At 47.6% G+C, this 21,160-nt stretch overlaps 1 protein-coding gene across 2 annotated transcripts in view; it reads left to right on the plus strand.

Moving 5' to 3' along the window:
* Asic2 (acid sensing ion channel subunit 2) overlaps positions 1 to 21,160 on the plus strand; it is a 1,059,219-nt gene that overhangs the window by 956,833 nt on the left and 81,226 nt on the right. For both annotated transcript variants that reach the window (XM_032912543.1, XM_032912542.1), the window contains exon 2: positions 9,929 to 10,079. In XM_032912543.1, coding sequence (XP_032768434.1) covers positions 9,929 to 10,079 — 151 coding nt within the window. The remainder of the gene's footprint in view (positions 1 to 9,928; positions 10,080 to 21,160) is intronic.

Genomic DNA, 21,160 nt, shown 5'->3' on the forward strand with positions numbered 1-21,160 from the left:
CTGGCTGAACGTTAGTCTTGGAGGCAGGAGGTTAGAGGCCTCCAGTCCTTTTTTTTATTGAATTTTTTTTTTCATTTAGAGGCCTCCAGTTCTTAGCAATAAGTGTCACATGGCAACAGATGGGCTTCGGGAATGGACATAGAGGGTCTCGCAACCATACCATACATTCAAATAACACTAAAGTTCTTAGATTTTTGCTATTGTTTTCAATTGACAAGCAATAACTGTACATATTCATAGGGTACAAAATGATGCTTTCTTGATTATATATACATTGTGGACGATCATGTGAAATTAATTAGCATATCTTTCCCTGAAAATACTTATTTTTTTCCTTGTGGTACAAAGATTTTAAGTCCTCTTTTTTAAAGCTATTTTTAAAATGTGTGATACATCGTTATTAATCGTAATTATTGTCCCTCTTTCCCGCATGAAATTTTGTGGGCACCGATGAACACTCCCCCTTTCTTCATCCACTGACATATTGTGACTACCATTCTACTCTCTGCTGCCCCTGGGAACTTGACTATTTCTACAAACAGCTGTGCCCATCACTTACTTACCGAAGCCTTTTTCTCACAGCTCCCTCACATAAAGTGGCACATCGGCGAGGCACTCCCTTGACTGAGTTTAACCTTTCAGAGCCTTGCAGCTTCCTCACCGGCAATCTAGGAGAATGGCACACCAAGGAGCTCTGGGAATCTTAGAGAGTGCTTGAAGAAGATGGCATGGTGCCCACTCATGGCTCAGGCTCAGTGATATGACTGATGTTCTAAGAAAGAAGGCAGTCTCCTGTTGGAGAAATGAGACAGGAGAGAAGTTGTCTTCTCTCTTTCACTCCCAAGGAGAGAATCTGCCACATGGAGGTGCTAAAGTTAGGTGTGTGTGTGTGTGTGTAAGGTGTGTAAGTGTGTGTATGAGTGAGTGTGTATGTGTGTATGTGTGTGTGGTGTGTGTGTAAGGTGTGTAAGTGTGTGTGAGTATGTGTGTTTGAGTGTGAGAGTGTGTATGTGTGTGCCTATGTGTGTATGTATGTGTGGTGTGTATAAGGTGTATAAGTGTGTGTGAGTGTGTGTGTATGAGTGTGAGAGTGTGTATGTATGTGAGTGTATGTGTGTGTGAGTGTGTATGTGGTGTGAATGTGTATGTGTGTATATGTGTGGTATAAGTGCGTGTAAGCTGTGTAAGTGTGTGTGAGATGTGTGTATGAGTGTGAGAGTGTGTATTTGTGTGTGCCTATGTGTGTATGTGTGTGTGGTGTGTGTGTAAGGTGTATAAGTGTGTGTATGTGTGTATGTATGTGAGTGTATGTGTATGTGAGTGTATGTGTGTGTGAGTGTGTATGTGGTGTGAATGTGTATATGTGTGTGTATGTGTGTGGTGTAAGTGTGTGTAAGCTGTGTAAGTGTGTGTGTATGTGTGTATGAGTGTGAGAATGTGAATGTGTGTGTGTGTGTATGTGTGAGTATGTGTGTGGTGTGAGTGTGTGTATGTGTGTGCATTGTGTGCATTGATACCTTTTTTCGAATAGATGTGGAGACCAGAGGTTAACATTCTGTGTCTTCCTCAATTACTTCTCTACTTTAATTTTGGAGACAGGGTGTCTCACAAAACCCAGAGTTCATCGATTCTCTTAGCCTAGTTGGCCCATGAACTCCTGGGATCTACCTGTTTCCCTCTCCCAACTTCCACCCAAGCCCCCACATTTCCAGTCCTGGGGTCAGACATACTCAGTCACATCTACCTCTTATTTGGGTGCTGGGGATCTGAACTCATGGCCTCATGCTTGCCCAATAGACATTTTACTGACTTCATACCTCTGAAGCTCCCAGTCCTCAGGATCTTCTTTTTAATCTTCCTAGGGAACAAGCACAGTCATAGTTCTTAGAATACAATAAGTGGTCAAAACACCGCAAGGCAGGAACAAATAGCAAGCAGGTGCGGGAATAAGATACAGCCCTGGCCTTCCCAGAGCTAACCAGCTACTGGGACTCTGCTAATAAGTCTCTGACTGTATTTCATTCCCAACGCCTTTACTGCAACTTCAGAAAACAAAAGACAGATACATTTGTTTCCTGGAAGTCTGATAAAGACCTTTCACTTAGCTACTATGTGAAATGTATTTGAAGAACTTCAAAGACAAAACAAAAAAAAAGAGAACAAGAAATTCAATGATGAACTCTAACAAGCACATTATCTTGAAAACAGCCCAATGAAAAATTCCAGTGATTTCATTGAGAAAAAAACTGAATGGGGGGGGTGGGGTGGGGTGGACGAGGCGGGCTTTAGAGGAGTTTTGGACCCAGGCAATTCCATTTCCTTCAAGACAGGAGGAGAAGCACATTACCTAGAAAATGTCCAAAAGGTCAGTGTTAATGAGCAGGCTAGGAGGTTAGAAGCTTGCGGGCCCAGCCGCTTTGATGTTTCCAAAGGGGCTTTTACATAATTGATTTTTCCTAAATAGATACATGGTATAGCAATGTTTTCTGTGCTTTTAATTTGACAAAGACTGTGACTTTGTAGATCTCAGCCACTCCTGATCTTTCCCAGCAAGACTCTGCTTTGTACATCCTGTGATCTGTGGGTCAGGGTCCCCAACCAGAGTTCATGCCAACCCAGATGCAGGCCCACCAGCAGGCCCCAGTAGCCCAAGTGTAGTGTCCCAGAAAGGATCCTAAATATGGTCATCAGGTTTTGACAAGTGCAAACAGCTGCTCTTAGCCATCAAGCCCAAGTTTGATCTTAAAGTCTTCCCGAGTAGCCGTGTATCCCAGGGTAAGTCATTTCACCTCGCTGACCCTTAGACACCCTCATGTCAAAATGAGAAATTTGGAGGACTCTTGGTGTCTGGCACTTTTTTTTTTTTTTTAGAATTCTTCTGCTTCTGACTCTGCCTCTGAGATGTATCTTTTCCACTGCCCTATGGGAGAGCCTTAGGCAAGCACCAGGCTTGCCAGTCTGCTGGGATCTGAGCAGGATGGGAGAGGCATGTGGGTGTGAGTGCAGCTTTGAGAGCCAGTGAGGCAGAAAGCATGGGCCTTTGGGGTAAGGGAGAGATTCGTCCTGTCTTTCCAACAACCCAGCCTCCCAGGGCCTTACCCTCTGTCTGAAAAATGGGATTAGACTGACATCATAAGACAGAGGAAGGACAGTAGGTACAGGGTCATTGTCACCTAAGGCACTCCGTGGAGGGGGAATGGAGCAAAGCCAGTCTCCTGTTTGAGAGCTGCTGAACAAATTTCTGTAGAGTCAGTGAGACTGTCCCACTCTCCCCAACCCCATGTTTCATTGATTTAGAACTTCCCAACTTCAGACCCCAGCTGGGGTTGGGCCACAGATCCTACATCTGACTTAGTTGTTGAGACACACATGACAATTCCACCCTGTTCTGTATATGTGAAAACACCCCACTCCTCCCCAGGACTCTTTAGCCTCCAGAAATCCCATCAGCTCTCCTGGGCTTCCAGCTACAAGCTTAGCACTGTTAAGAAGGAAGTCCATGTCATGGGATGGTTTTCAGTTCCTCTGACCACTTTTAAGATGAACTTCGTATGGTGAGGAGGACACAGGGCAGGAGCAGCAAGGATTCCGTTCTTCAGTTCATCCCAGTCTCCCACTTCTTGCGACCACAATACTGATTCTCTCTATAGCGCATCTCTCTTCTGCTGAAAGGAAGACCTCAGATCCTCTTCTGCTGAGACCTCTAGTGACGGTTAGAGTGTAACCAATCTCTCAAGCGCAGCCCCTGCCTTTGTCTCCCTTAGGTTCTCCAATTATTCAAGGCCGCAGACATAACAAGCTCTGAGCCAGCTGCTCTGACCCCATCCTGTCTGTCTGGAAAGCCCACAGTTCCCTCCTTTTAACTGTGTTGCTAGAAAGATCCAGACTCCATCTCTACAACAGTAAAGAGGGATGTGGCTCTAAGATTCCTCCCTCTGGAGATGGTTGGGGCCACCTAAGGAAAAGAGAGAGAGATAGTACCTATCGAAGTGCCAATCAGGGGTAGCACTGAGCAGACTCAGGAACTGCCAGCTTCCTTCCCTCCAACCTCATAGAGCCACTTAAAAAGTTGAAAGGGTTTTTAGACACTGTAACCTAAGGGCAATGCATCCGGAAGATGCCAACAATTTATCATGGTGGACACGGTTGGCAGACTCAGTTCATCTAAAGATTCCGGTTTGAAGCATTCACATTTCCTAGCTTAAACCTTACAAGCCAATCCAGCCTCCAAGCTACTGTAGACTTCAACAATCAGCAAACCCATCCCGGCCAGCCACCGATGGGGCTGTCAGCTCTTACCACTAAGGCACAGAAATGCCAGAAAGAATGGCAGGTCTGGAGAAGCAGAGAGCTTGGCCTGACAGTCTAGACTTAAATAAATTGTATTTTCTGCCTGGGGGCGATAAGGTATAAATCTGAGGCGTATGTTACACTTACCCATCATTATGTCCTGAAATGATGACAGAAAGCTGCATCTTGTCCCGAGTTTGTAGAAAAACCGTGCTCTGTGTAAATAGCTCAGCCTTTTTGATGCTGAACCGAGTGGAAAATAATCCTCAGAAAAACTAGCCAGGAGGGGCGGACTCCACAGCCCAGCAAGGCAGGCAGCTGAGGCACCAGCTGGTAGGCACTGTGCTCTCTCAGAGACCCCCAGGCTGCGCCCACAAAGGTAAGCATCTCCCTCATCATCTTAGCTCCTGAGAGGATTATTTGCTGTGGCGCCTTCACAGAGACAAAGACACTTGATGCGTTAAGGAGAAAGCTGGGCAGGAGAGGGGAGGGCAGAGGATCGGACAAGACCTCCTTAGCATAAGCACTGGATAGAACCAAGTGAAGCCAGCCAGCTCCCAAGTGCACCTGCTTGGGATAGGCAAGAGGAGATGAGGAGCTCATTCACTCACTCACTCATTCACTCATTCACTCATTCATTCATTCACTCACTCACTCATTCACTCACTCACTCATTCATTCATTCACTCACTCACTCATTCATTCACTCACTCACTCATTCATTCACTCATTCATTCATTCATTCATTCACTCATTCATTCATTCACTCATTCATTCATTCACTCACTCACTCACTTATTCATCCATTCATTTATTCAACAAACACATACTTTCTGTACTCTGGAAACTTACAGTCTGGGGGAATAACATAGCCAACAAAGAAATAACGATCTAGTTATATCCTGTGGCAGAGAAGCACAGGGGCTGTGAGAGAAGAAGGCTGAGCTCAGGTAAATCTGGGAGCCAGAGACTGAGGTGGGTAAACAAGGCCTGTTAAGCTGAAGTCTGATACATGCAAGGTATGTGGGGAGGACATACCAGGCAGAGCAAACGGCCTGTGGAAAAGCCCTGTGGGAGAAGAGCCTGCCCATCGGTCTCCTGGAACTGAATTGGCCAGGAAGTGTGAAGCATCGGGGGACTAAGGGAGAAGGAGAACCCGCAGGACACCAAGGAGTGTCTGGGACTTGACCTTTGACGCAGGAAGCTTTAGACTCTGTCCTGCTGGATCTGCGGTGTATGACACTGCTTTTTGGGTGACACAGACAAATGTCTACTCGCCCCAGACAGGGAACCAATAAAAACGAACCAAAGCATGGATGTCACCACGGTCTGAGTCGGTGAACCAATAAGTTTTATTGGGTTACTTTGAGGAACATGGGTATGAGGTTACTTACAGGAGCAGAAGTGACTCAGTGATGACTCCACTACCACAGGCCCACTGAGGAATAAATGACAGTCCACAGAAGGTGGGAGCTGGGGGTGCACTGCCCAGCCTGCAGGCGGCACAACTCTTTCAATGGAGTGTGTCTTTTGTAGGCAGCTCTGCCGAGCCCTGCTTCTTCCAGGCTGCTTCCTGGTCTCTCGGTCCTCTGGACATGTCTGAGAGTGTCTCTCAGCAATCCTCACAGCCTATACACGCTGTGGAGAGAGGGGCCTGGCCAGTTTCACAGACTACCTGAAGCTATTTCAGGCTGTTTACTTGCAGTGTTAATGAGTTTCCCTGCAGGATGGAGGGTTTCGTCTCCTCTTAGAACATCCAGTTGTTTCCCCTCCCTATAAACATCTTAATGAGCTTCTCTCCAAGATGGAAGGTTTTTAGCTTGGAGGGAACCACAGCACAGTGGCCTGCCTCGAGGAAGAAGTTAGCCTCCACAGGCCATCAGTTGGCTGTCAAGAGTTGACGACGGTCAACCTGGCTCCCAACCCTGACCCACTCTGCCAGGTCAGCTCACACAGGCACGCTGGAGAACGTGCCCCAGCACCCTTCCCCCAGGAAGAAGGGCAGGAAAAATCAGTCTGAGATGAAGGCACTGGTATGAAGGAGAGCCCAGCTTAGCAGGGTCCTGGCAAGATTGAGAGTGTAAATCTCCGTGCTCCCTACCGTACAGGACTTCCCACCCTATAAGAGAAAGACTGCAGCTCACTGGCTTCAGCTCCTACTGAGTCTGCACAGGACGGATAACCAGCAGCTAACAGAAGTTCACGTGGGAGGGACCAGAGAAAGCCCCAACATCCTGTCTCCTCTTCTCAGTGGGGGAAGGACAGACGTCTCAATCAGGTGTCCATGTTCCCTTTGGACATAGCCTCCGTGCATAGCCTACGGCAGCTGGCAACCTCCCTGGTCCTTGTGTCTTATCTGAAAAGGGAGGGAGTGAATTGAGAGTCTCTGAGACCACACTGCAGTCTCACACTCCAGCCTTCTCTGTTGCTTGGGGCCGGAGAGTTCACTTTGTCAGAGTCATTTGGCACAGCACATCTGTGGTAGGGCTAGGATCAGGGCTGACTTCAGAAGTAGACAGTATATTCTCCCCCCAGCCCAGTATTCTAAAGGTCAAGGGCTAAACAGCAGAGGAAGAAAGAAGTTAGCTGGGGGAACCGGCATGCGTAACAATCAGACACTAACGCTGGAATTTACTTTTCACAACAAATCTCTTGGTGTGGATAGGCCAAGTGTAATTACGGGCAGTTTTCAAGGCTGGCTGTTTATAGAGTGCCTGCACAGATGAAAGGAAAGAGAGGAAAGGAGTGCTCTGTTGAAACGCCCTGGATGTCACTCCTGACATACTCAAGCCCCTTGCAATGGATGTGCTAACTATGTGCTCATTACAGTGGCCCCGTGGGCATCTCTCCAGGGGACAGGTTCATTAGCTGAGTTCAATCACAATGTGCAACAGCAGGCGAAACATTCAGTTCTTAGAGAAACTGTTTGCTTGGGACTTTGTCTCTAGCTGTTTCCTCCCACCATGAAGCTGCAAGACCGACTTGGTCATCCTGAAATGGTACGGCTAGCCAGTGATTTGGTACAGCTAGCCAGTGATTTGGTACAGCTAGCCAGTGATTTGGTACAGCTAGCCAGTGATTTGGTACAGCTAGCCAGTGATTTGGTACAGCTAGCCAGTGATTTGGTACAGCTAGCCAGTGATTTGGTACAGCTAGCTAGTGATTTGGTACAGCTAGCCAGTGATTTGGAGTCGTTTCATGTGATGGAGAAGATGTAGGCCCTATAATTTTGCAACTACTCTATTTCTTGCACATAGTAGGGACACAACCACATGAATAATGACAGGCTGATAAAAACCAAGCAACATAGGAGAGGAAGGTGCTTGCTCTGAGAAGTGACCCGATGACCCAGACCCTTGTGTTCCTTCTAGAACAACACACCCAGGGAGAGCACGTGTGCTAGACAGACGTGGATTTGAATTCCAGCTCCTCTTATTACTAGTTGTGAGACGTTAGTTGGGCCTTGGTTTCCACCTCCGTACAACGGGAGCAGCAATACCCATCCATGGCCACGGCTGTGAAGGCCAGATGTGGTACAGTGGTAACCCTCTGTATTCTTTTCATTCGATCCTCAAGAGTTGCACCAAGAGGCAGTCCCTGGTGCTGCACTTGCTCTCAGTCTGTTCCTGACCAAAGGACAGGAAGCCAGAGGGAGGTGGCCTGCACCCAGATCTCAGTGGCTGCAGGAATCCCATCCAGTTGTCCTGGCTCTCTTCCAGTCAATCTTGCCAGATGTATTTGGCTTCAGCTCGAGGGTGCAAAGTGGTTATATAACTATGTAAAAAAAAAATAGAGCTAGCATTTACATAAAGTTCATAGTTGTTCAGAGGATTTTTTTTTTGCATGGATAATCTTATCTGATCCTCTCAGTAACCTTGAGAGGCCGCAGAGGCCTGGACTAGAGTTTCCACTTTATGGATGGAGGAATCATGGCTTGAAGGGTTTACTGGGTTCGTTCAATATCAAAATACTGAGAGACGGCGTGAAAACTTGGACAGAGGTCTCTCATCCCTTGCCCTGGACTTTTCCCACATGACATCTTTATGGTCACGCTTTCATCGGGCAAAAATAGAGCAAGGCTGTGTGGCCAGAAAGGAGCTCAGATTCAGAAGTGAAAGACGTCAAGTTCAGGAAGCAGTTCCATTCAATGACAGGATGAGAGCTGTGGGGAAGACACAAGGAGAGGCAAGAAAGCCTGGAGGTCTTCCTGGAGGAGGAGAAACATCGGCCCCATCTTCAGGACAGTGAGCTGCTGTCCAGGTAGAGAATGATGAGCAGGAGTGCAGGTGGCAAAAGGGGCGAGTGGGAAGCCAGAAGTAGGCGGGGCATCAGGCTATGCTCCCATGCTACAGATTATTTGGTCTGACCCCACCAGCAGTTTCTCATCCATCCACTCATTTAGTATATATTTATGGTATCTGTGTGCCCGGTGCTGTGTGAACCACCATAGGAAGATGCGTGAATCCACAAGCAGAGGTGGTCCCTGAAACCATGGACTTGACCATCTCGTGATGCCTATGGGCTCTGGCGGGAAGCAAGAGGTCAGAAAGCAGAAGGTACATGAAGAGCGCATTGTAGAAGGCCAGGTTAAGAGGACACAGATTTTAACCTGAAGGAGATGACAAGCCTTGATAGATTTTCAGCACGGGATCAACACAACCAAGTTTCAATTTCAGAAAAAACAAGCTTACGGGGTGGCTAGAGAGAATTATCTGGACCTCCTCGAGCCAGATAGGAAACCAGAGCATTGGCGGCAAGCAAGGGCTGAGTCCTAAAGTCCAGCAGGATAGAAAAAGAATGGCTAAATTCAAGGCAGATATGGAGAGAGTGTGGATGGGCCTTGCTGGCTGGTTATGCATCGGGTGAGGAAGAGAAAGACTAGACACTGAGTCGGAGGGTCCGGCTTGAGCCCCTTGACAAGTTCATGCTGTTCTCCATGGTGGGAATTCTGGGAACTGTTGGGTGAGGTGGCGTGTGGTTTTCCTGGGGGAGAGTCAGGTAGAGAACTGATAACAAGGAAAGTTCCACCCAAGAGAGCAGCCTGTGCCTTGTACGTTTCATTACCTCCTGACTCTTAACGGACCTCCCTCCAGCCTTCAGAAGAAAATGTTTCTGGTGTAGAGGAAAGAGATACATACATAGAAAATTAGAGTCAGCCTCGGGGGCAGACTGAGTGGGGGGCAGCTGGGCGACATCTGGAAACCCTTTATCAGAAGTGGTGTCAGTGAGTCTGCAGCCCAGGGAGGAGCCTGAAGCTTGGGAAGTGCCCTGGAGCGTCAAGGGGTTTAAGATGAAGTTTAATGTTTGGCAATAGGTCAGGTCGTACTTTCAAGGGGAGTGGCCAGGGAGAGGAAGAGATCAGTACCATCCCAGCGGGATGCCTTTCTTCTTGTATACCAAAATCCTACATTTGTTGTATAGCAAACGTCCAGCCATCAGACAAGATAAAGCATCATTGGAGAAATCTTCAGCATGTGTGTGTGTGTGTTCAGGGATGGGGGGGGGGTGGGGGCTGGGGAATTATGTCAGTGGTCTGTAGGGACTCTGGCTTGCTGGGGGCACTCTAGGGTCTTGCTCATCTTTCTAGGTCAATGTGGAGTCACTGTGTGCTTTTCTCTTTCTCTCTTCTCTCCTCCAGGTGTTTACAAAATACGGGAAGTGTTACATGTTTAACTCAGGCGAGGATGGCAAGCCTCTGCTCACCACGGTCAAGGGGGGGACGGGCAACGGGCTGGAGATCATGCTGGACATTCAGCAAGATGAGTACCTGCCCATCTGGGGAGAGACAGGTGAGCCGGGCCCAGAGACTCTGGCACGGGGCGGTGTCAGAGAGGCAGGTTTCCCTCAGAAAGGCGGTGAAGCGGGCGGGCTTCTCTCCAACAGAACGGATACATTCTGGCAGATGGTGAGGATGTCCCTAGCTAGCATGGTTCTGCCTCTGGTTCCCTTAGGTTCCTCCAGGTTGGAGTGGATAAAGAATGTGAGTACTGGGGAGGGAGAGGAGGTGTGCAGGGAGGTTCAAAGGACCAGATGTGGTGGGGTGAGTGAGCGGCTTGATTTGGGGAGAAAGGGGGTGTGAACCAGCACATTCCTCTCACAGCCATCCCAAATACCAGGTCCAAGGAGGAAGTCCAGGAAAAGAATACCAGTATATGCCCTGGGGGGCAAGTGGAGGAGGCCATGGGGTGTTAGAAAATCAATAGGAATGGGCCTGGGGACATGGCACCACGCCCATGTCAGGCTCTGGGGTCCTATGTGTGCCTGTTTTGAGCATTCATTCTTTTTATCCTGTAGTATATCACTAGCAATCAAAGAGTGTTACAGGGGGAAAGATTAAGTCATTGATCACAACCCAGGAAAATGAAGAAATGCAGCAGGGCAGAAGAAGGGACCCAGAAAAGGCCTCCGTGTGCATGGGGTGTTTGAGTGGGGTCATCTGGGTGAGACTAATGCCATCACAAAGGGTCCATAGGAGGAGCACAGGACGGTCAGTCAGAGGAAGACGCAGTGTGATGTGACCATAAGTCAAGGATGCAGGAAGCCTCTAGAACTGTACGAGAACGAGAACATCAAGATGTGTCCCAGAATGGTAGCCAGAGATAGATGGGGTCCACATCACAGTGATAACACACACCTAGCCTCAGTGCCTCTCCTCAGTCACGGAGGGAGGTTCCATAATCACGCTCTTGTATTCCCCACTCTGAGACTTCTGGACCTGGGCCCCCAAAATTCAAATTGCTCTCAGCGCTGACTTTTATGATCCTACTCGTAAGGCCCATTGAACTCCACTTAAAACGTTCAACTTTTTTCCTAATCCAAAGTCCTAAAGTCTACATCCCACGTACAACCAGCCTGGTTCAGCCTATCACAGCAACACCCTGCTCCCTGGTACTAACCTCTGTCTTAGTCATTGTTCTATTGCTGTGAAGAGACACCATGACCATGACAACTCTTATAAAGGAGAACATCTCATTGGGGCTGGCTTACAGTTTCAGAGGTTCAGTCCATTATCATCATGGCAGGAAACATGGCAGCATGCAAGCAGGCATAGTGCTAGAGAAGGATCTGAGAGTCCTATATACAAATCTGCAGGAAACAGGAAGAGACAGCCACTCCTCCCCCCCCCATAACATACTTCCTCCAGCAAACCCACACTTCCTAACCCTTATTAGTGCCATTCCCTGAAGAGTAAACATTTACATAGACGAGCCCATGGGAAGCATTCTTATTCAAACCATCACTAAGAGGGCTGCTGAGGGAGTGAGATGAGCCTTCAGGGACCAGTACAGAAGAGTGGAAAGTGGATCCAGCAGAAGGGAGAACCGACTTCAGGCTGGAGCTGAGGAAAGGAGAGAGGCCAGAAAGCCCTGACTATGTCTTGCTGCCCCACCCTATGACTGCTCCCATTGAGGAACAGCCTGAGACCCATCCTCTTCATGGATTTGCCTTCCAGCTGCCAAGGCAGGAGGTTTTCCACCCTGAAGATGACCAGCTGCAAAGACAGGCACTATCCCACAGCAGAACTGTCTCCTGCTCACCAGGACCTCTTATTGCAGTGCCGTGACAGGGAGAGGTGACAGTGGCCGTTGACCCCATATGATAGCTACCTCTCAGTGGCCACACTGATGGCTACCTCTCGGCTGCTTCAGCTGAGAAGTTAAATCCCTCTGTCCTTCGTGTAGCAGGATAAAGTCTGTCTCCACTTAGCTCTGATGTCCCTGAGCTGGCCATCTGGACTGGGATTTTTAGAACATTCTGAGGCCAGAATACTTGGACCATGGGACTCCTAACCTTCTAACCCTGAGTCCTGTTCCCAAAAGGTATCAGTGCTGGCAGATGGCAGGACATTTCTGCATAGTAAGAACTAGGGAAATCAAGTGAGTAATGAAACCCTGCTTTTGCAGAGGTTAGTCGTGTCCTCCCGGGGTAAGCTGGGATGTGCTATCCTGATCCCTTGATTCAGGAACAGAAGCACTTACATAGACAACACATGCACACATCAGGGCCTCCACCACAGACATCCTCATCCGTAGCCCGGCTCCCTACATCAACAGGGCCTCAAACCTGCATACCAGCTACTCATAGGAAGGACTCTGCTGACCGTGGGCTTTGTCACCAGAGCCACCTGGGAAGTCAGCATCCTGCCTCCATAGACTTATGTGATCAATGAGCCGCATAGGTCTTCTATACTCTGTCAACCTGCTTGCTTTCCTGAGCAAAGCAGTGATGTGTTTGACATCATGTGGTAAGTTCACAGCCAAGCCATCGTGTTCTGACTCAGGCTTGACCATGACTTTCCTAACTGAGATGAAGAACAGTCCCCATGTCTAACATGGTACAGGGATTGGGTTATTGTCAAAGATGCAGAAGTTGCAAGGCCAAAGCCCTACCTTTTGAGAAGCCGATGATCTCAATCTCGCTCTTGCCAGGAGTTCTCTTTTGAGGTTGGAACACACCTAGCAGCAACTGATACTGGGTAGAAGGCAGGTGGGGGCAAAGACACTAGTTAGAGGAGACGTCGATCAGCACAATGCCGTAGAACTTCCTGGAACCCAGAGACAATTCCCTGTGCTGTTCAGGATGTTATCTGTGGCTAGGGAAAATGGGGAATGAAAATTTTAATATCAGCTTTTTAATATATTAATGTTGTAATGCTAAACTGTCCCAAGGGCCTTAGGCTACCATATTGTGGAGCAGTTAGCACACTGGAATACAGCTTCATCAAGCTCTGGTTGGTTCTGTTCATTCTCGTCTCCATAGCCACCTCTCACATTCCTCTGCCCCACCCCACCTTTGCCCTTCCCCTCACTGTAGCCTTGAGTGGCAGGCCGAGTTCCTTGTGCTCACTAAAGGCAGTTGAGACCAAGTCCCTTCCCCGCGGCCACCTGTTGGAACTCATGAAGTCTTGTGTCAGACCTTCCTCCAGTGTATGCTTCTTCAGGCTGAGAAGCCACTGAGCAATGGCTGCCCCTGAGAGACGCTGAGAGCTTATTATTACAGTAAGTTGCTTATTGCCTGGGTGAGCCCCTCGTGGGCAGGAATAAAGTCAGTATACCCACTGAAGGATGACAGATGAGCTTCCGTGGGAAGGGACACTTGTCTGTGAAGCTACCCGAGTAGGGACGGATACTGAACTGCTTGGCTGTTGGTTCTGAGGTCTGTGAGCAATAGCACTGCCACGGCCATCCAGGAACAATCTTCCTGACCTGCAAAGCTGCAAGGTTACGAAGAAGCCATCTTGCTTCCATGACTGTCTTCTCAATTACTGGAGGAAGAGTCTCAAGTCCCTATAGGAAATATTTGGGTGATGATGGAGGAAAAGGAAATATGCCTGCCGGGGGGAGAGGCCACATGACTGCTGTGGATGTGGCCACAGAACTGCTGGGAGAGAGGTCACAGTGACTGCTGGGGGCGTGGCCACAGAGAACTTGATGACCCAGACAGAGTAATAGAACAGAGAAAACAGCATAAGGTAAACCAGACCCAAGATCAACCCTAGCTCTTCCATTTCTAACTGTATGTCATGGATCAAGTTCAGGAACAACGAACGGTTTCCTCATCTGCAAAACAGAGATGAATAAAAACTGAAAGCCACTGGCTGTTGTGGATGGCTGAAGGCCTCAGAGGAGAGCTCTCCTTACACTCCACAGAAAAGGACAACCTAGAGATCCCACAACTGTCTCAGGGGACCTGAATGCCCTTCATATCTGAAAGACCCCTCCTTTGGCACCCTTGTCTTGCTTTGTGGACAGCTTCATTCTCAGAAAGTAAAAGAAGTAAAGAGGGATCGAGGGCCCTCCTCTGGGTGTAATTCCAACTAATGGGAGGGCACTAGATTGAGGGACCACTGTCAACACATGTGACGTATTAGGAAAAGGCAGCCCGTGTGGCTTAGTAAATAGACAGTAACTCCATGAAAATGATCACCAATGTCCCTTCCACCAGGCTACTAATGGTCCACATTAAGGAGCCCAGGGCATCAAACACCTCTAAGTGGGGCACCTGTCAATCTCCCGTTTTGATGTTGCTTGTGAACCTAGACAGGGTGTCCCAAAAGGGGTTCCGTAGCGCGTCAGAAGTTTGGAACTTTACATGTTCCGCGTATAAAAAGGATCTGGGGTCAGAAAGGAATCCTGGGAGCCCTGGGTAGACAGTGGGATACACCTTTCTTCATCACAGGAACTCTTTAATATGCCACATCATGAATCTCCAAGACAGAAATACTGTACGCAGCATTTATTTTCTAAATGCCTTTGGCCATGGAAACCTCCTTTGTTATAAAGGAGCTCACAAAATATACTTCTGGAAAAAGCCATCCTAGACCAAAGAAGTACAGATTTCATGGCCAGAGTTTTCTAACGGAAATTAAATTGAAGACAGGTGGGAGGTTGTTAAAAATGAAACTCTGTGTAGATACCTCTGAGTCACTTCAAAGATAAAAGAAATAGGCAGTGGGTTATCTGGGTTGCACATGAGAGGAACCTGAATCAAACAAGCTTAGGCATCAAAAGAAGTGTATTGCCCTCGGAATTTGAGACCAGCTCCAACAACCAGCCAGCGGGAGGAGAGGGCTGAAGCTCAGAGAGTGCCAGCACCAAGGGCACCTGTACCCTGGGTGTTCTCCCCTGCCTCTCTCCGAATCCTCGCCCTTCTCCCTCACTAGACACAGGCTTTTTCTATGCATGCGTGTATCCATGTGGCTTTCAACAGTCACTAAGATTTTTATGTTTCAGACCCTACCACATCAGCCAAACTACTCTGATTGCACCACTGATCTCCCGGTTTTTGAAGAAAAAAAAAAAAAGCAAACGAGGTAGTAATTGGTCCACCTGAGTTGAGTGACCCACCCCTAAACCAATCAGCAGTGAGTAGGGGAGGGACTTTCTGTGGGCACTGTGCAACAGACTGGGGAAGTTGGATGGGGTGGGAAGGGAGTCCCTCGGGAGAACTGGGCTGATAATGGAGGAGGTGGGCAAGGGAGAGAGCTGAGAGGGGCTGAGTCTGAAGAAATAAGAGTCTGCGCTTAGGGAGTTTCAGTTCTAAGTGCATGTGCTCAAAGACTAGAGAGATGACAGCCAGGCACCCTCTCCCCAGATCTTCTCTCATTCGTTTTGATGCAAAATACCCTGTTGTAATCAAATATAATCTGCTTTGATTTTCCCAAATCCTAATGTTAAGTATGCATGAGTGTGATATTATATCAGATATATTTCTGAGCAGAGGAATTATTTTTGAACGCTGTGCTGTAGCACGGAAAAGCCAGCTCTCATCATCCCTTGGGTCCTACCCACTTCTAATGCCTCCTTCGTTAACTTGACTTTGAATATACTGGCTTACTTCGATGCTTCGGGAATGTTCCAGGACTGTCTTCCTTCAGAGGATCTGTATCCGCTGTTCCCTTTGCTTGTAATCCATTACTCAGAGACCCACACAACTAATTGCCTCCTTGCCCAGTTTTTGTTCAGTTATCACCCAATGGGTGGAGCCTAAATACCTTGCGCACTGTTTTTAAAATTGTGACCCACCCCCCACTCCCACCTACTCTCACTACGTTTCTCTTATCTATTCAACTGGTCCTTGCATCCACGATATATCCTGCCATTAAGTGTGCTACATGATTTACTTTTGAGGGAGGGTGTGGGAGATGGGAAGGGACTGTCCCTTCCCACTAAACCATAAGCCCCTAGAAGTCTTGGATCTTAGATCTCATGGGACAGGAAATATTTGTTGAAATGAAGAAAAAAAATCACTTGAATTATGCATACTGCTAGAGCCAACATGGGGAAGAAACAAGCCATTAATGTTCAGCTTAAATGTGCCACAAACATTCTGGCCCTTTCTTGATCCCCTGGTAATGAGGTAGTATAGTGCCCAGTGAAAGATGAAGAAACTGGGTCCCAGAGAGGTTAAGAGAGCTCCCCAAGGGCTGCCCAGTTAAATGGTTGAAGTAGCTGAATTAAGCTTAAAACCATATCGGAAGCCCAAAGCAGCAATGCTCGGTCCACCAAAAGCTTTCAATCTGCAAATTGTCACTGTGAAAATGCTGCTGAGAAACTAGCTCAGGGGGGCGTGGGTCGGGTGACATCTCTGGAAAATGAATGACACATGGTGATAGGCGTGCTCAGCCCTCTTTGCTATCCGCTCCTCTTGTCTTAATGAGTGGAATCATTGTGTTGAAGGAAAGGTTTAGCATGCTCCCCACATAGAAAAGAGGTAAGAGCAGAGCTTCTCTGGTTTGTCTGGAGATGGAGACGCCAGTCTGTTTCTCTCCCTTGCTCCCAATGGCCTACCACAGTCCTCCTTGAGAAACCTGGGGGTTCCAGGGAACTCAGTTTGAAAACCAGTGGATGGAAAGCTGGTGGTATGGATTCATCAGACACTATCATCCCAGAAGTAAAGAGAGGAGAAGCAGAAGCAGGCATATCCCTGGAAGCTTGGAGGAGCCAGCTAGCCTCGCTTGGTCTATGTAGGGACGTTTACAGCCAATGAGAGACCCTGTGTTATCTAAAAGATAGAAGGCTCCTGAGGCACAACACTGGAAGTTGTCCTCTGACTCCGTATGTGAAGCCACCCATACACACACTTAAAAAGCAAAGCATTTGAGGGGCAGTAGAGCTTACTGATATGAACATGGTGTTTGGTTGGTCCTATGGCTGAGTCTGTCTCCTAGAGCAGCCCTGTATCATCCCTCTCCTGCTGGGAAGGAGAAAGGAACTCCCAATAGATGTGGGGAGCAGCTGAACCTCAGGGCAGCTGCCAGCGGAGCCTTCTGTATAAGTGCAGTAGACTGAATCCTATTTATGAGACACTCCCTCCCAAAGCCTTCCCAACGAGCAACAAAGACATTTTCCTCAGTAAACTCACAAGGACGATATCAGGCGGAAGACAGAAATCAGACAGACTGCTGGTGACTGACTTTAACATTAACTAGACAAATCAACTAGGACCCCCCCCATCATAACCACCACAGAACCCCCTAATAACCCAATGACTCCCTCCAAAAACCCTACAGATTTATCTCTCCCACCCCAGAAGGTGACACGGAAGCATATGGTGTGGACTTGGGGAGGTTCAGGCCCAGCAGACGATGGGGTGAGTTGCTAAATGGGAAATTGCACGAGGAATCAAAATCCCATTTACTAAGAAGGGGACTCTCAGCCAGGCTTATGTCCTGCTCACCCCTCACAGGCTTTAAGTATCCTTTAAGCATGAAGGGACAAACACAGAGCCAAGCATATGAGAGATGCCACTAATTAAGGACCCAAGAGCAAGCAAACAAAAACACACGAGACAGAGAGTATAGCTAACAGCACAAGCTGTAGAGCCAGACTGCTAGGGTTCAAATCCCCACTATGCTTCCTTTCAACTGTGTGGCCTGAGGTGAGTTATTTAACTTCTCTGGGCATATTTTATCCCCTCTAGATTGGGAACAACAGCACATAATCTACTTTGTCATTAGATCGGTTGAAATATGAGTTAATACAAATGCTGGGCTTAGAAAGGTGCCTTGGTCCTATTAAGTAATATATAGTGTTTAATAAATGAAAGCATAAATGCACAAACAGTCAGAAGCATCAAAATGATTTAATTAGCTTCCTCGGGAGAGAGAAGAAGCAATATCACATCCACAGATGCCCAGGGTGATAGTAAAACAGGGCATTTGGGGAGGAAGAAGAAAAAGTGAAAATTAAAACATGATTGCATATATTAAAACGCAATCTGTAAGGGGGCTGGAATTTAGTTAGCAATTCTACCCCAGAAGTGAAAATTACAAGACCAACAGATGTAAATGGGAGAGGAGAAAAACATGAAAATTAAAGAATCAGTTCAAAAGAATCCAGCATCTCCCTAGTAGGAGTTCTAGAATGACAGAATTGAAGGACCGGGGGAAAACATGGGGAAGAAACTGGTGCAGTCCGTCCTCAGCTGAAGGACATGACCCTCCAGGCTGCAGGGTCACCAAGTCCCTGCCTGTGGCGGGGACAAAGCCCATAGACCAAGACACAAACTTGCAAAATCTAGGCTGGAGGAAATAATAAAAAAATAATGGTCATCTTCCTGGGCTCTAGGATCAGATGTCAGAACTACGCACAGGAGGCAGGCATTTCTGGAGGTGAGGTCATGATCCTTCTTGTCAGAATTCTACACTGAAATCGCAATCATCTGTGGGACTAGGGAGATGGTTCAGTAGGTAGAGAACTTCCTTGGAAAGCATGAGGACCTGAGTTCAAATCCCCCACACACACCCCAAAAAACCGACACAGTGGTGTGTGACTATAATCTCAGTAACAGCAGGATGAGAGTTGGGGACAGGTGGGTCATCATTTGATGAAGTTCCAGGCCAGTGAGAGACTTTGGAAGATACCTAAGAAATAGTACCTGATGTTGCCCTCTGACCTGCACACATGTGCCATCTGTCCACACACATGTACCCACGCACACAAGAACACACAAACACACACCTTCCTGTGTTATAAGGCTGGACTATGAAGAGCATTTATGGAGTCTTAATTATGTAAAAGTTAAATACTATTTGAACCAAAATATATGCCTACATGCTAAGGGTGACTGGAAGGCAAGTAGAGGTAGGCATTCCAGGTAAGAGGCCCACATACACCCATCTTCCATGGTAAGGACTCGGGAGAACGCATGTCAAAGTTGTACCACCAGGAAATAACAGGCAAGCAGTTGTTGCCTGTGAAGCATGAACACGGAAAAGATAGTGCAGTGAGCGCAAAGCCAGTGCCTCAGAGGGTTGGCCCTTAGTGGGGTATGAAGATGGATCAAGAAACATGCTTTTCGTTCAGCGCCTTGAAGCGCCATTTAGCTTTTAAAATTATGTACATAGACTGCTTTGATAAATATAAAAGTTAAATTAAAAATAACCATAAATTTTTACCATAGCTGGAAGGCCCGAGCAGCCATTAGGGAGAGCACAGTTCCTACCCCAACTCCCACCCCATTGCAAATGGGACACAGCAAGAGTGAGGCTGAGGTTGCCATGGTTTCTCCAGCAGCGGCTCTGGCTCCCAGTAAAAACTCTTGTCATGGTGCCAGGTCCTAAGGACTTCCCAAGAATGAGAGGCAGCGGCTCTGGCCTGAATTCTGAGTGGAGTCCAGAGCACAGTGACATGCAGCACCCGCTGAGATGCCCCGCTTACGCTTGGAGAAGGGCTTTGTGCTGGGGACATCTCCACAGGTGCCTGAAGACTCGGGAGGAATGATGCCATAAATTAGAGGGACTTTGGAGGCAAGCGTCTATGGAGAAACCTGATTTCTATCATGCCGGAGACCGGCTGAGCGTGGTGCACAAAGCATATATGATCTTGTTAGAGGTCCCAGCCAGACAGCCAGCAGCCCAAAAAGAATACCTAGGGAGCTGAGGAAACAGACCCGCTCCTGGGGATCATGTCTCCCAGCTAGGGAATCTTCATTGAGCACCCACTGTGTGCTTAGGCATCTCAGGCGAAAGTCCAGAATGGATTTTTTTAAATTTATTATATATAAGTATGCTGTAGCTGTCTTCAGACACACTGAAGAGGGCATCAGATCTCATTACAGATGGTTGTGAGCTGGGATTTGAACTTAGGACCTCTGGAAGAGCAGTCAGTGCTCTTAACTGCTGAGCCATCTCTCCAGCTCCAGGATGGGTTTTAAGAGTACACAAGCTCAGGGGCTTTCTGGGGTAATCCACGTATGGTTCTGTCACAGTTAGACATCTTTCATCTTACAGCCTTCACAGCCAATGTCTAAGGCTTCACAAGGTGCCGCTGGGTGTTATGGTCACTAGCATAAAAACAGAACAAGGAAGGAGGCAACGGTCCCAGAAGGGAGGAGAAGAGTATCGCAGGGGAGCTGTGGAAAAGAAGTGGCCTCGGTTCTTCCATTTGCCAGGCCCGGGAGCCAGAAGAGGCTATGGGGTTATGGGTTGCTGAAATGTCAAGCACAGGGAGAGGAAAGTCGAGATCAGCCCAGGGTGTGATAGGCTGGCTTCTAGGTAGAAGCCAAACCATTTGGTAACTGGCTTGGTGTGTTCTCCTAAAATGTAGATGTGCAACAGTTAAAAGCATTTGCAGCTCTTCCAGAAGAGCTAAGTTCTGTTCCCAGCATTCATGTTCCGCTGTTCACAAGGTGCCTGTGAACAGATAGTCAGGTGTAGGGAGCTCAGGCCTAGACCACTATTTCCCACCATGCAGAGGCCTACAGATGCCCTCTTAACAACAAAATCGTTTTCCTTATTAAATAATATTGATATCAATTATCTTGTTATCCCCACACAACCTCCTGCTTTTTACATTCACTGATTGGGAAAATAATCAAGCAAGGTTGCTATGAATTCTGTAATGCTTAGGGTGGATTTGGAATTTGGTGCATTTGTCGGTCAATATGCGACAAGATCCATTCAGCAGCCCCAGCAAACCTGACTTCTGCTGTCAAAATTTTTATGAATAGAGTCATATACACCCACTGACTGCCTCTGTAATTTCAGAGACACAGATCTCCCCAGTGGATTTTTCAAAGGTAGTGTCTCCCACATGCCCATCACCCAACCTGGTGATTAGCGTTCTTATCAAGTAATTGATAATCTCCCAGCCCAAATGCCTTAGGGAAACGTGTTATATTTTAAAATCCTTGGGGTATATCTTTTCATAACGAAACTGAACTGAACCTGGAACATTCACTGATCCCTGCTTTGCCAAGATTCTGTTTAGCAGAAATGGAAGTATAGCCACCCTTCTTGGTTGCTTAACCGAAATCTAACATTCCTTCTCCTTCCCCAACATGGACTCCTGGCCCTACATCATAGAAGGAGCTATTTGATCCTGTGGCACACACAAGGAAATTCAAACCCTTTCACTGGTTAATGCAT

Source organism: Rattus rattus, chromosome 9 (genome assembly GCF_011064425.1).
Source record: "Rattus rattus isolate New Zealand chromosome 9, Rrattus_CSIRO_v1, whole genome shotgun sequence".
NCBI lineage: Eukaryota > Metazoa > Chordata > Mammalia > Rodentia > Muridae > Rattus > Rattus rattus.